This window comes from Nicotiana tabacum, chromosome 23, assembly GCF_000715075.1.
Source record: "Nicotiana tabacum cultivar K326 chromosome 23, ASM71507v2, whole genome shotgun sequence".
In the NCBI taxonomy this organism is placed as follows: domain Eukaryota; kingdom Viridiplantae; phylum Streptophyta; class Magnoliopsida; order Solanales; family Solanaceae; genus Nicotiana; species Nicotiana tabacum.
The window spans coordinates 95,159,263-95,174,428 of NC_134102.1; the positions used below are offsets into that span (position 1 = coordinate 95,159,263).

Genomic DNA, 15,166 nt, shown 5'->3' on the forward strand with positions numbered 1-15,166 from the left:
TTTTTTAATATTATGATTTTTTCTCTTTTTAATCAACATTATGGACTTACCTACAAAACAAAAATATTTTATTTAAAAATAAAAAATAAAAAATAAAAAAATATTTTTCTAGCATATATAATGTCGAAATAATAATATAATTGAGCATAATATTCAAGAATATGTAATGTATATTACAAAATACCTTTATTTTTAATAATTATTTTCTATAGTACGCGCATGTAATATATATTTTAAAACTTTTATTTTCTTTCATTCTCAATTGTGTAAATAAATTTTTGAGTTTTTTTTTTCTTAATATCAAAATTATAATTACAAACTAATTGTTCTAATTAACTTTCTACTATGCTCAGTATTTTATTATTCTAACATTATATATGCTTAAATACTATTTTAATTTTTTTAATTTATAATTTTTTTTATTTATTTTAAGGTAAGTCCTTAATATAAATTAAAAAGAGAAAAAAAATTATTATATTAAAAAGCTAAAAAAATAAAAAGAAGATAAAAGTTGATAATTTAGAGAGTAAAATAGGTATTTGACGATCAAATATTTGAGAAATCTAGTTCAGTGACCTTCTGAGTGCTATTGACATAGTTAAGTGATTTTGTTGTTACAAACGAAAGAAAGATGACTTTGGTAGATAATTTCGGATAGTTGAGTGACCATTTGAGTAATGAACTCTATAAAATGTATTGTATTTTTTGTTTGAGTAATTAATTGATTGGTAATGATTTATTATTTATCCTTAGTTCTCTATTACGGAGTATTTGTTAAATTTCTGACAATGTTCAAGAGTAAACTAGGAGATTGGAAAGGCAATTAATTTTGAAGAATGTCGAAATAATTTTTTTAAAATAAAAAACATAGATTTTCTTGTGATGGTTAAAGAGGCATGTGGATATCACATGAACACATTTAGAAAAGCTAAGTAAAAAAAGTGAATTAATTAACGTTGGTCAGATAAGTTAGGCTGGTAGACTTTTAAATTTAAATTAATAGGTGACGAAAAGTAAAAAGTTTACACTTTCTGAAAAGGACAATTCTTAATGTCATAGCCAATAAGCCAATAATAATAGCCCAAGACCAAATGTGGGTTTGGTAAAGAAGGAAAAGCATTGGCAGACGCCGCGTAACGCAGCGCTTTTGCTGTCAGCCAAATATTCCGCTTTATTAGTTGGACTTCTATACGTAAAGGAAAGATTTTCCTTCCATGTGTTTTGTAGCATTGACAACATGTAGCGGGATTACTAAATGAATTAATGAGTATATTCTGAATTTTAATTTTTTAATTTAATTTTCAAGATATAAATACAGTTAAAACTCTCTATAACAATCTTGTTTGTTTGATATTTTGGCTGATATAGTGAAATGTTGTTATAGAGAAAATATATTATAACATAATATAAAAATTAATTCTGAAAAAAACTTAGCTTTTATAGTGAATGATTGTTATATAAAGATATTATAATAGAGAAATCTGATTGTATCCTGAATTGCCTTGAAATTAAAATTTTTAATTTAAATTTTCAGGACAAAATAAATACTAGCTAACCCCTAAATAGCAACTCTAAGAAGGATGTTTGTATACTTCCCCTATTTTTTTTTTGGTCAAGTCCGGTGATTATTACTCCCTTCGGTCCATAACAAGTGAACATTTTATCTTTTTATTTTGTTTCAAAATAAGTGTCCATTTACATAATCATGAGGGAATAATTTTATTTTTCCAAAATTTACTCTTATTTATATATTCCAATGTATCAAGATAACAATTAATTAAGGTTAATTTAGTGAATACATCTTTTTTAAGAGACTAGGAGTTCATATTTTCTTAATGGGTGTGCCAAAAGTAAAATGGTCACTTGTTGTGGACCACAGAAAGTATTATGAAATGTATCAAGAAATGTTGCTTATATAAGTTTTTTTTTAAACTTTAATTCAAGAAAAGTCTAAAATTTTACCATATTCCAATGGTCGATCAAGAAAAATGAGAAAATTGATAGAGGGAGAGTGAGAATTATACCAACCGAATTTAATTTATTACTTGGTGGACGCATGATGGTAATTGATTCTTCTTCTCGAAGATTTTGATGGTGTGAATTGAAAGAAAGTACTCACTTTAGAAGCATTTATTGATTGCTATATTAGGCGTTAAAGTCTTAAAGACAAGAGCTAAGGGCACAAGAGTGAGTTGTTCTAGTGGTGAGCACCCTCCACTTCCAATCAATAGGTTGTGAGTTTGAGTTACCCCAAGAACAAGATGGGGAGCTCTTGCAGGGAGGGAATAAAATAAAAAAAAGTGCTAACACAATAATGAAAACTTACGTTATTAATTTAGCTCCTAACCATTTGAAAGAGAGTTTGTAACTTCTGACGTTGCCTACATGTTCTTAATTTAACACCGAACCATTTACATTTTGTACATGTTCTTTGTTAACTCACTTTGCACATGACGGTAGTACCCTCGCTCACTACTTAACTACAAAGAATAGCAGCTCTAGAAGGCATAGTTTTTGGAATTTTAGGAATGTAATAAGACTCACGTGTACAGTTGTATTAGTTGGTTAAGTGCACGTGTGAGCTAGTTAAATGTATATACGTATTATTGCTTCTCTGAATGAATATACAGAACTCAATTTCATTTTCTCTTCCTCATTCTCTCTTCTATCTTCTAGAAAGTACGATGACCTCCAATGGAGGTTCCTCATCTTAACATGGTATCAGAGCAGCGATTAGGGAATCGATATTGCTTCTTCTTCACTAAGTTGATTCACAGTTACAAGTTCTAGGAATATCTGCCATGGGAGATACCTCGACACCTCAAATCGATCATCGTCATCCTCTCTACCTTCAGCCGTCTGATACACCTGGAGTAATTTTGATAGATATCAAGCTCACAGGTCCAGAAAATTACGGATTGTGGAGTAGGTCGATGCGTTTGGCTTTATTGGGGAAAAACAAGTTAGGTTTTATAGAAGGAATGTGTGTGAAGAGATTGTACAAAGGAAAACTAGCAGATCTATGGGAGCAATGTAATGTTGTGGTACTTTCATGGATTGGAAGGAGTATTTCACAGGAATTATTGCCGGGTATAGTCTATGCATAAGATGCTTCAAAGGTATGGGCTGAGTTCAAGGAAAGGTTTGGCAAATCGAATTTAACCAGATTCTATCATCTTTGAACTCAAATTGGAACCCTAACTCAAGGTACGGATTCTGTTACTACTTATTTCACTAGAATGAAAGACCTTTGGGATGGACAGGACACCTTGATACCATGTCGTGGTTGTAATTGCAAAGAATCAGAACCTTTTTTTTTGAAATATTTTATCAGCAGCGTCTAGGGCAGTTTCTAGTTAGATGAAATGAGACTTATGCACATGTTCGTAATCAAATTCTACTAAAAACCCCAGTACTGACAGCAAATCAAGCATATGCCCTCGTAATACAGGAAGAGAGTCAACGAGCTCTTGGTGTAATGGACCTAAACAAGGAACCATTAACTATGTTAGCTGGAAGAGGACAAATGATGAAAGAAAAAAAATCTGTCTTGATTTGCGAACACTGTAGGTATAAGGGACATCAAAAGGAAAATTGTTACAAAATTGTGGGATATCCACCCGATTTCAAAAGTAAAAAGAAGACAATGCAGGGTACTGGTTTCGGAACCTATGTGAACAATACAACAGTTGAGGGAACCAGCTCTGTTGAAGGACAGTCACAAGGTCATTTCTTTATTGAAGATGAGTATAAGCAGCTGGTGAGTTTGTTAAGCAAATCAGCATCATCTGGTGACTGCAAAGCCAATATGGAGGGTATTGTTTCCCTGCCATCCCAAACGTGTGGTATTGAATGGATTATAGATTCAGGGGCATCTCATCATATTACTTCTTATAAAACAGAACTAATTGACATTAGGCAATTAAGGAATCAGGAAGGTAGAAAAGTGCAGGTACCAAATGGTAAGAAGTCACAGATAACTGATATAGGAGATGCAACAATTTTAGGAGGTCAGAGGATCAGAAATATCTTACATGCGCCAGATTTCAAGTTTAACCTGCTTTCAATAGCTAAGCTGACCAAGGACCTCGTTTGTACTGTAAAATTCTTTCCTGATTTCTATCTTCTTCAGGGCCTTTATAATGGCAAGGTGATGGGGACTGGTAGAGAATCTGATGGCCTCTACATTCTCCAAGAACATACAAAACCAGTAGTAGGAGCAGCAGTAATAAAAGGGAAACATGACACAAAATTGTGGCACTTAAGACTAGGACATCCCTCAATGAAGGCAATGCAACACATACCTACCTTGAGAAATCTAGCAGATGAGTATGTGCAACAGGAATGTCAAGTATGTCCAATGGCAAAACAACATAGATCAATTTTTCCTGTTAGTAGCAGTAAATTAGACTATATCTTCCAGCTTGTGCGTGTAGATGTTTGGGGTCTTTATAAGAGGCCTACATATGATAAGAAGCATTATTTTGTCACAATTGTTGATGACTATAGTAGGTACACGTGGATTTGCCTAATACAGTCTAAGTGTGAGGTATTAGTTGTATTAACAAATTTCTTCTTAATGATAAAAAATCAATTTAGTATGACAGTTAAGGTATTGAGATCAGACAATGGCACAGAGTTCTTTAATTCTACATGTAATGATTTACTTTCTAGTCTTGGAGTGATTCATCAAAGTAGTTATCCATATACACCACAACAAAATAGAACTGTAGAGAGAAAACATAGGCATATTCTGGAAGTTGCAAGGGCTCTAAAACTTCAAAATGCTGTGCCAATTAGATTCTGGGGTGAATGCATCAGAACTGCAGTCTATTTGATTAACAAACTTCCTACTGCAGTACTAAATGACAAATCACCCTATGAAATGCTGCATGGAAAGGTGCCTAAAATGAAGCATCTAAGAGTGTTTGGTTGTTTATGTTGTGCTAGTGTCTTACCAAGGGAAGATAAGTTTGCTGCAAGAGCAAAAAAGACAGTATTCATGGGCTACTCAGAAACACAAAAAGGATATAGGTTGTATGATTTGGAGTCACGACTCTTTTTCGTGAGCAGAGATGTGTCTTTTAGAGAGGATATATTTCCTTTCAAAGAAAAAAGGCATGAAGATGTTTGGGAAGATGATCTATTCCTGGTAGATCCTATAGCACAGAAAGATGTGCCATCAGCCAATTCAGAGGAGAATTTTCAGCATAGCCTATCCATTGAGCATCAGGTAACTGTTGATCAAGAGACAACAATTGATACAAATTCAGAAGCAGCACATTCAGAGGCAGATGATACCAACTTAGAGCCAGATCTTGCAAAGGCAACTGAGCAGAATTCCAACACAGGTAATGTCAACTTAGAGCCTACAATCTCAGATGAACAGCCTCAACTTGAAACCTTCACAGATGTCCAAACAGTAGGGGAACAACCTGATGATTCAGAAGTGGATAGCAGCAGACCCAGTAGAGTGACAAAGCCTCCTACATGGCTAAATGATTATGTCACTGGGAAGAAGTCTTCAACATCTTGCAAATATCCCATCACCAACTATGTGGCATATAATCACCTTTTCCCTACCTATCAGGCATATGTTGGACTTGTTACAACCCCTACTGAACCAAGAAGCTTCAAAGAAGCAACTCAAAATGAGAAGTGGATGGAAGTCATGAATCAGGGAATCAGTGCATTGGAAGACAACCATACTTGGGAGATTGTTGACCCCCCAACGGGCAAACAAACAGTAGGCTCTAAGTGGGTGTATAAGATTAAGTACAAAGCCAATGAAGAGGTAGACAAATACAAGGCCAGGTTGGTGGGAAAGGAATACACACAACAAGAGGGCTTGGACTATCATGAAATATTCTCTCCAGTTGCCAAAATAGTAACTGTGAGGACAGTTATAGCACTAGCAGCCTCAAAAGATTGGGAGTTATCACAAATGGATATCAATAATGCCTTTCTACAAAAAGATTTATTTGAAGAGGTATACATGGATCTCCCACAGGGTTTTCACGGACATGGGAAGTACAAGGTGTGTAAACTTCTCAAATCACTATATGGCTTGAAGCAGGTTTCACGACAATGGAACATCAAACTTACTGATGCCTTGACAGGTGCAGGCTACAATCAGAGTTCTTATGATCACTCTTTATTCACAAAAGGGTTGGTAATAATATAGTTATTGTTCTAGTATACGTATATGGCATCCTCATCACAGGTAGCAATAAGAAATTAATTGAGGAGGTTAAAGCCACACTTCATAGCTAGTTCAAGGTAAAGGATTTGGGACAGTTAAGATATTTCTTAGGGATTGAGGTGTTAAGATCACAATCTGGGATCTTACTCAACCAAAGGAAATATGCTTTAGAGTTACTAGCTGACATTGGCCTTAGTGGATCCAAACCTGCTACTACACCTTTAGAGATGAATCTCAAACTTACCACTGTTGAGTATGCCACTCATGTGGAAAAGTCTTATGATGAACAATTAACGGATATTGTTAGTTATCATAAGCTAGTGAGAAAATTGCTCTATTTGTCTATTACCAGACCAGACATTAAGTTTTGCAGTGCAAGTACTGAGCCAGTTCATGCAGCAACCCAAACTATCGCATTGGAATGCAGCCTTAAGGTTGATCGAGTATATAAAGGGGTCACCTGGACAGGGAATACTCTTGAAAAGAGGTTTAAACATAGGACAATTAGAAGCCTTTTATGACTCAGATTGGGCTTCCTGTCCAAACACAAGGAGGTCAGTCACTGGATATGCAATCAAGCTAGGAGATTCTTTAATATCCTGGAAATCCAAGAAGCAACAGACTATAAGCAGAAGCTCAGCTGAAACTGAGTATAGAAGCATGGCAGCAACAGTAGCTAAAATAGTCTGGCTAGAAGAATTACTACGGGAGTTGAATGTAGAAGTATCAAGGCCAATGTACAGTGATAGCAAGGCGGCCATGCAAATTGCAGCAAACCCAATCTACCACGAAAGAACAAAACATATCGACATTGATTGTCATTTTATTAGGAAAAAATCAAGAAAGGGTTGATACATCCAGAGTACTTGGGGAGCAAACAACAATTGGCAGATTTATTCACCAAAGGATTAGGAGCAGCACAACATCATTATCTGTTATCCAATCTAGGAGTGTCAGATATATACCACACTCCAACTTGAGGGGGAGTATTAAGAGTCACGTACACAGTTGTATTAGTTGGTTAAGTGTACGTGTGAGCTAGTTAAATTTATATATGTACTGTTGCTTCTCTGAATGAAAATACAGAACTCAATTTCATTTTCTCTTCCTCATTCTCTCTATATTCTCTCTGCTATCTTATAGAAAGTATGATGACTCCCGTGGAGCTTCCTCATCTTAACGGAATGTAAATTGTTGGGGTGTGTCCAACCTTCATAGTGGTGTTAGAAATGTTTATGGGAATTGTGCAAATTGTAAAAGGTTGGGTGCGTCCAACTCTTAAGTAGGATTTGAGGAGGTATAAGGCAAGGTAAGGATCAATGCCAAATTCTATCAACATAAGTTTGTTTTAAAATTTTTTTTATTAAGAGTAAAGTAAAAATTTTAAATTAAATTATTTTAAATATATAAATTTGTTTTTCACTATTGAAATAACTATAAAGAAAAGTATACAATATAAAATGGGAAAGAGCTAGTAGGATTTTGCAAATTTGAGACTTACATATAAAAGTCGATAAAGTGGTGGTAAAATATGAGCATTCAATTCAAAAATCATAAAACAATAGATGATATAGCAGCTCAGGACTATTTTAAACCTCTTTAGAAACCTTTATACAATTGATATGGGGTATCCTGAATTCTTTAACACCCTCCTACACGTATAATTCACCCCTAAAATTTTACAAACGCATTTGAATATTTTAGTCTTCTCAATTTGCTTGTTCTATTCCTTTTTTCCCCCTCCTTTTTCTCTAAGGATATCGGAGTAACTCAATAAGTTGATGAGTTGCTTGAAGTAGCTCGTCATGTCAGAACATGTTAGTTGCTTATCGAAGTTTTGTTTTGATGTCATGTAAAAATCGTAAGCATCCAACTAAAATTCATAACGGAGTATTTACTTTCAGTATTTTTATTAAATTAATTTTGCATTCGCTTAAAAAAAACACTTCTTGTCGAGTAAAAAATAACCAAAAGAAAAAAAAAATTCAGAAAATGTTTGGGGGCAAATATGTCATTATAAGGAGAAAAAGAAAACAAACCGATAACGGCGAGAGAGGAATGAAAAGAAATCGAAGAAAGAAAGCTTCAAAACTGGTAACTGTCCCAACTACTTTCAGTCCTCACTTTGTGTAATGTAACGCGGAAATCTCCGTCTCCCTCTCTTTCTCATAACATCTGTATTTTACTTATTCCTCTCTCACAATAATGATCTCATTCACTAGACCCTATTTCCTGGTACTCTCCCCTAACTCTCTTTCTTTTTTCCTTTTTATCTTTTCTCTGGTAATACTTTCACACTATATTACTGAGCAGCATTTTCAGCTTCACACTTAAAAAATTAATTTGGCATTGAAAAGTTGCATTCAAACATTTTGAATAAAGTTTTGAACTTTTCATTGTTTCTTGGGTTATAAAAGGTGGGTTGTTCTGTTCTTGGTAACAGAAGCAAAGAACATTTGTAGTTTTCTTGGGTATTTATTTGTTTTTTTGCTTTGTGGGTTATTGTTGTTTCAGTTTGTTTCATTGGCAGAGAAAGGCATTGGGGTTGTTTTTACTGGGCGAAAGAGGAGGAGGAATATTAAAGATAAGGGTAGTAATGGAGAGCACATTGAAGGAAATAACATCAAATGGTGATTCTGTTCTTGATATGAAAGATAAATGTGGTGTTGGAGGTGGTGTTGAGGATATGTATGGAGAGGATAGAGCTACTGAAGATCAGCCTATCACCCCTTGGACTTTTTCTGTTGCTAGGTAATCTCATCTTTTTTTTCTTTAATTGTCTATGATCTTTTGCTTCATTTTGCTATGGGTTGTGTTAATTTGTTATACCCCAAAAGAATAATGTAGTGTTCCTTGTTTCATTATGTTAATTTTTAGCGGTCTTGTAGATCAAAGAATAAGGGGACCTAATGTGTAGTTGCAAATTGTGTTATTATCCTCTTTACCTTTGGATTATCTGATTTTATTCAGTTAGTTTCCTGTTCCAGGCGTAGCGTTTACTTCCTACCACTTTTCATGAGTGAATTTACAAACTAATGAGTGTTTGCTTGTGAAAATAGTGAATTTAGTTTGTGTTATAGGCTGAACATTGTCAACTATATGTGATAACTAGTCCTTCTTGACAAATCATCTTTCTTGATTTCAGTGGATATAGTTTGTTACGTGATCCACATTACAACAAAGGGCTCGCCTTCACTGAAGCAGAGAGAGATGCTCATTATCTGCGCGGCCTTCTGCCTCCTACTGTTTTAAGCCAAGAACTTCAGGTAATTTGATAATCCTTGACTTATAAACTTGAATTCTCTGTTCCCATTTCCACTCATAATTAGACCGCTAAACCTTTTTCATCAATTATCAGGAGAAGAGAATGATACACAATCTCCGCCAATATCAAGTTCCATTGCAAAGATACATGGCCATGATGGATCTTCAGGTAATTTTACCTCTCCTGTAGCATGTTAGATTCCATGTTAATTAAATTTTATGAGGTTACATATTCGATCTTTTGTAAGTTTGCATGGCAATAGGTGTAAAGTCTTGGATTTACTCTTTAAAGGACGTTTTTATGGAAGGAATGTACTGTACTTTTTTTTAATCTTATGACAATGGTAAGCTATGAAAAAAAAAATGTAATGGTAAGCTATGCATTTAAAATCTCACAATTTACCAATTGGAATTACCAATATAGCATGGTTATATGGGCCCAGAATTCATCTTCTTTTCTCTTTCTCGTTTTTATTTTATCATGTGTTTAACCCTTTTTATGCCCTCTTAGAGCGAATGCTGTAAGCTATCATTTCGATAATTTGAACACGCAAAATAATTTGGCATTTCTCAAGGATTGCGTAAGAAACTATCTGGGGAAGTCTAAAGGAATACAATCTCCATTAAAACACTACTTGGCTGTTCTATGACCTAAGTTATTTAATGATGAGTCAATTCTATGATCAGACTAATAGGTGATTCTGTGTCTATGCTGCTAAAATTCTGCTGATAATTTATTTTTCCAATTCCCAGGAAAGAAATGAAAGGTTATTTTACAAGCTTCTCATCGATCATGTTGAAGAGCTATTGCCAATTGTATATACCCCAACAGTTGGCGAGGCTTGCCAGAAGTATGGAAGCATTTTCAGGCGTCCTCAGGGTCTCTTCATCAGCTTAAAAGAAAAGTAATTTCCCTTGTTTCTTCCTTTATTTCTTTCTGGTCATCCATGTGGAGGAATATTTTGCTGTTCGGTTTAATTGTGCATCTGATGCTCTTCTACTCCAAAGATAATGTAATTACCTTTACTACTGAAACTTTCAGGGGAAAGATTCTTGAGGTATTGAAAAACTGGCCTGAGAAGAGTATTCAAGTCATTGTTGTTACTGATGGGGAGAGGATATTAGGACTTGGTGATCTTGGCTGTCAGGTAAATCTGCCAAATTCGACTAGTTGTCAGATTTATTGCGTAATAGCGTGTTATTTGAACAACTGGATAGAACTAATTAGAGAGACAGTCCTATCTCTACTTTACTTGTACACAGTTGCAGATGGATAACATAATTGACCAAAAGTTCCATAATTGTTTCAGGGCATGGGTATTCCAGTTGGAAAGCTCTCTCTTTATACTGCTCTTGGGGGTGTTCGTCCCTCAGTAGTAAGCACTGGTCCAACTTTGTTTCTTTGTACACTTATCATTATCTCAAACTGATCTCATAATTAGTCCTTGTGTTTTTTGAATTTTGTGGATGGAATGCTTTATACTTCTTGAAATTTGCTTGCCTCCAAATTTCCCTTTTTACTATGCTTTCTCATACATGTCTGAGTGGAATTTTGGCTATTTCCAGCTTGTATTAATTTGGATGCTATTAGCCAATAAAAATTTGGCATGTTAAAGAAGATGAATACGTTTTCTCAGAGGATCTCCATCTATGTCCACAAAATTCTGTTTCTTCTAATGTCTATATCAAGTGGATCAGAATGTCATATGTTCTAACATCTTAATAGATTTCATCTTCTTGAAGTTTTAATGTGGTTTCCTCGTCTAAACTTGATATGGATCAGTCTTCAATGATATCTCCCAAACGACTAAAATGTTAAATATTTCTTGTATCAGTATGAGGGCTGATATTTATGACTACATTATATTGACTTCATTAGACACTCTGTGTCAGAAATTCACACTATTATTTTTTCACCTTCAGTGTCTTCCTATAACCATTGATGTTGGCACGAACAATCAGCAGTTACTGGATAACGAGTTCTACATTGGACTCAAGCAGAAAAGAGCTACAGGGCAGGTCTGATGATCTTTTCCATTCCTTTACTTTGCGTTGTCAGACTACAGATGAAAATAATGCAGTTGTCAAACTCTACCTTTCCGGAAGCTGAAATTTCATTCATGTTTTTCTCTTAAAGGAATATGCTGAACTTCTGGATGAGTTTATGTCTGCAGTTAAGCAAAACTACGGAGAGAAAGTCCTCATTCAGGTATGTCACTAACTATAAATATCCTTGTGCAATTGCTATCTTTTCCGTGCTCCCCCAACTATCATGAAGCACCAATTTGAAGAACTTTGTCTCTTTGGTCCACTTATTTATGTCCTAAAGTTGCCTAATAAATTTTTCAGTTTGAAGATTTTGCAAACCACAATGCATTCGATCTTCTTGCAAAGTATCGCACTACACATCTTGTATTCAATGATGATATACAGGTAGATATCGTGAGAATGACCGTCAACTTGAAACTTTTGCCTTCATTTTGAGTGGATTAATGATCTTTATACTTGTTTTACAGGGCACAGCATCTGTGGTTCTGGCCGGGCTTATTGCATCTCTAAAACTACTTGGTGGAACACTGGCTGACCATACTTTCTTATTCTTAGGTGCTGGAGAGGTGAGATTCATCAGCTATTGCCCCTTCACATTTTCTAGGTTATTGCTCTTCAAGAGTTTCATATTATATGTACCAATACTGTATGTTGGTATGGATTAGAACAGTAGGCAGATTTTATTCTACTTAAAATAGAAAGTTATGTGACACCTTATTTTCCGGCAAGAGCTTCAGCCTTCTCACTGTCCAACTAGATTAGCTTTTGCCTTATTTTTTTTTTGTAGTTGAAGCAAGGGTTTACTACTTAACCTTACTTGCTTACTTCTTCAGAGTAGTTTATTCATATACATTTTAAGTTAATGGCACAAATTTAGGTTCTTCCTTTACAATTCAACCATTTTCAGTTGGCCATGATATTTAGACCTAGGACTTTATCGTCGGCTTTGGAGATTGATATAATAACTAACGTCCATCAATTACAGAAATGTCTGTTTCATTTCTTTGCAATCTAGAAGCCTAACTACCCATCTACTGGCAAAGGCCTGAGATGAAAGGAAGGCCAATACTGTCCATTAAGGCCATTAGTGCTGCACTGGTGCTAGTCTATCTGCTAAAAGAACTTTTTTCCTGGATTAACTAGACCAAGTGGATACCTATATATACAAAATGGCCATATACATTGGAGATTTTGTAAATGTCATAAAAATACTGATCAACATATCAATAAGAGCACATTATGTCTCAACGTTAGGAATCTTGTTTTTAACTTTCTTGTCTTTTGCTTCCTGAAGGCTGGAACTGGTATTGCTGAGCTCATAGCACTTGAGATAACAAAAAGGGTTCGAACTACTCTTCATCTGCTTTTTCTCCTTTTTTCTTTTTTTGAATCTTCTGTACTAAATTTCTGGATGGATTTGCCTTTCAGACTAGTGTTCCTTTAGAAGAAGCTCGAAAGAAGATTTGGCTTGTCGACTCTAAGGTATATATCATGATCTGACGTTCCAGTAAAATGCTACACGCAATAAATTGATCTCTACCTACATGCTTGAATATCATTTATGTTCGTATCAGCATCTCCTTTTCCCACAAACAGTTTTTTATTTATTACAGGGACTGGTGGTTAGTTCTCGTTTGGAGTCCCTTCAGCACTTCAAAAAGCCTTGGGCTCATGATCACGAACCTGTTAAGGAACTTATAGATGCCGTCAAGGTGTGAAATTTGCGTCTTTCTATTGAAGCGTGATGTGACTTCAATAGATGATGGCAAAAAATACATTCCTTATCTCACTTTATTCTCCATTTGTCAGGCAATAAAGCCAACTGTTCTAATAGGAACTTCAGGAGTTGGAAAAACATTTACGAAGGAAGTCGTGGAGACTATGGCTTCTCTCAATCCGGTAGGTCTCCCCCTCTCTAACACATGCACATGCACACACAAATGAAAATATGCATGCATAGACACTGCAACATAAGCTCCATGAATCATAGTCTACAATACAATGAAGTTTCTAATTTTGGCACAAATGATGTTCTCCAGAAACCTCTCATTATGGCTTTGTCTAATCCGACATCACAAGCTGAATGCACTGCTGAGGAAGCGTATACATGGAGTAAGGTAAATTCCATATAAAGCTTAGATAGCTCAGGGTTTCTACAATGTGCTACCTCAAGCCAGTAATTTTTTATGTACAAATTACTGAGCGCGTTACCTCTTTCCCCTTCGGCCACGTACAGGGTCATGCAATCTTTGCTAGTGGAAGCCCATTTGACCCGTTTGAGTATGAGGGACGGACTTTTGTGTCTGGCCAGGTGCTGCTCTTTCCCAATAGCAATTGACTGTTCTTGAGTAATAATTTGGATATTTACCCTTCTTTTGCTGAATTTTTCAGGCCAACAATGCCTACATATTCCCTGGATTTGGTTTGGGAATTATCATGTCTGGCACAATTCGGGTGCATGATGATATGTTACTGGCAGCCTGTAAGTATATTAAAGTCAAGAATTATGTATACTTCGAGTCTGATTTAGAATCTCATGTAATCTCTTTATCAGTTAATTAACATGTACTATAGATTGATGCTTATTTCGTAGGATGTTAGCGAAAGGAGGGAAAAATCTTTTCATGCATGTAATTTGACTTCAATTATTTCTTTCATGAAACAGCGGAAGCTTTGGCAGCTCAGGTGACAGAGGAAGACTATTTAAAGGGACGGATCTACCCACCATTCACTAACATCAGAAAAATATCAGCCCATATCGCGGCCGAAGTAGCTGCTAAGGCATATGAACTTGGTGAGTCCTCCAAAGTGGTTTAACAAATAAAGCACCTAGCTCAAACTTGCTGATGATGAATCTTTAACTTAACCACTTTTTTCAGGTCTAGCAACACGTCTCCCTCGTCCTACCAATCTTGAAAAGTATGCTGAGAGCTGCATGTACACTCCAGTATATCGCACCTATCGCTAAACTGGGAATTTCGGCTGACATTTAATCACATTTCCGGCTATATTAGGAACTTTGAGTTTTAGGTTCATTCTTAGTTATAGATGAAACATTTTGTATGCTTCTTCCACTACCTAGTAGAGTCATTCATGTTTGTTAATAAACATTATTATTAGCAGTGAAAAAGGATGAGATTTCCTGACTTGCTCTTCTTTTCCTCTCTTTTGTTTTAAAGAGTTAAGAGGTGAACATTGTTGGCCAGTTTATATTAGTACAAGCAGAACTATTTTTTTGTCAGATGTACTCTTCAAAACACGCTTATTATAAATTCTGTTTTGCCTGAAAATATGTCTCTGTATGAAAAGCTGGAAACTGTATACGCTTCTTTAAGATCTTGGAGGAGAAAATCTGAAAATCAGAGGTTTGCTAGCCCCGGTCGACTACCAAATTGCAGAAAAACCAACAAAAACCTCATTGGAATCATAGACCTATGCCAAAAAATGGATAGCGTTGTCAGAACCCTAGTTCTTGTCGTCCATCAATATGTTCCAGAATTTGCGAGCTAAGAAAAGGGAAAAGAGAAACCTAAAGAGTAAAATTGGAAAAATTACTCTTGAACAGACTCCCTAGAGCTCAACCGTAAATTGAGTGTTTAATGAGAGAAAAGAGAGACGAGTTAATTGATCTTTAATTCTCCAAAACTGAAC

The 15,166-nt window shown here is 35.4% G+C and overlaps 1 protein-coding gene across 5 annotated transcripts; it reads left to right on the top strand.

The window, feature by feature from the left end:
• Positions 1-8,251: 8,251 nt before the first annotated feature.
• On the top strand, positions 8,252-14,756 carry LOC107765028 (NADP-dependent malic enzyme). 5 transcript variants are annotated; one of them, XM_075246551.1, is made up of 20 exons: positions 8,252-8,296; positions 8,733-8,953; positions 9,348-9,468; positions 9,561-9,635; positions 10,220-10,371; positions 10,509-10,614; positions 10,777-10,842; positions 11,390-11,485; positions 11,604-11,675; positions 11,816-11,899; positions 11,983-12,081; positions 12,810-12,857; positions 12,944-12,997; positions 13,129-13,227; positions 13,325-13,414; positions 13,555-13,632; positions 13,752-13,826; positions 13,907-13,997; positions 14,181-14,309; positions 14,395-14,756. In XM_075246551.1, exons 1-20 carry the CDS (start codon positions 8,261-8,263, stop codon positions 14,481-14,483), a joined length of 1,881 nt encoding a protein of 626 aa, XP_075102652.1. In that variant the 5' UTR covers positions 8,252-8,260; the 3' UTR covers positions 14,484-14,756. The 5 variants fall into 5 exon arrangements, with proteins under 5 accessions (XP_075102652.1, XP_016439097.1, XP_016439098.1 ...); XM_016583611.2 differs by having other exon boundaries at positions 8,274-8,437; XM_016583612.2 differs by lacking the exon at positions 8,252-8,296 and adding an exon at positions 8,303-8,437 and having other exon boundaries at positions 8,717-8,953.
• The last annotated feature ends 410 nt before the right edge of the window (positions 14,757-15,166 follow it).

Coding starts and splice junctions, on each gene's coding strand:
- LOC107765028 (XM_075246551.1), top strand. CDS start 8,261: ATGAAAAGAAATCGAAGAAAGAAAGCTTCAAAACTG. Junction 11,486..11,603: donor AGAAAAGAGCTACAGGGCAG/GTCTGATGATCT, acceptor TTTCTCTTAAAG/GAATATGCTGAACTTCTGGA. Junction 11,676..11,815: donor GAGAGAAAGTCCTCATTCAG/GTATGTCACTAA, acceptor TAAATTTTTCAG/TTTGAAGATTTTGCAAACCA.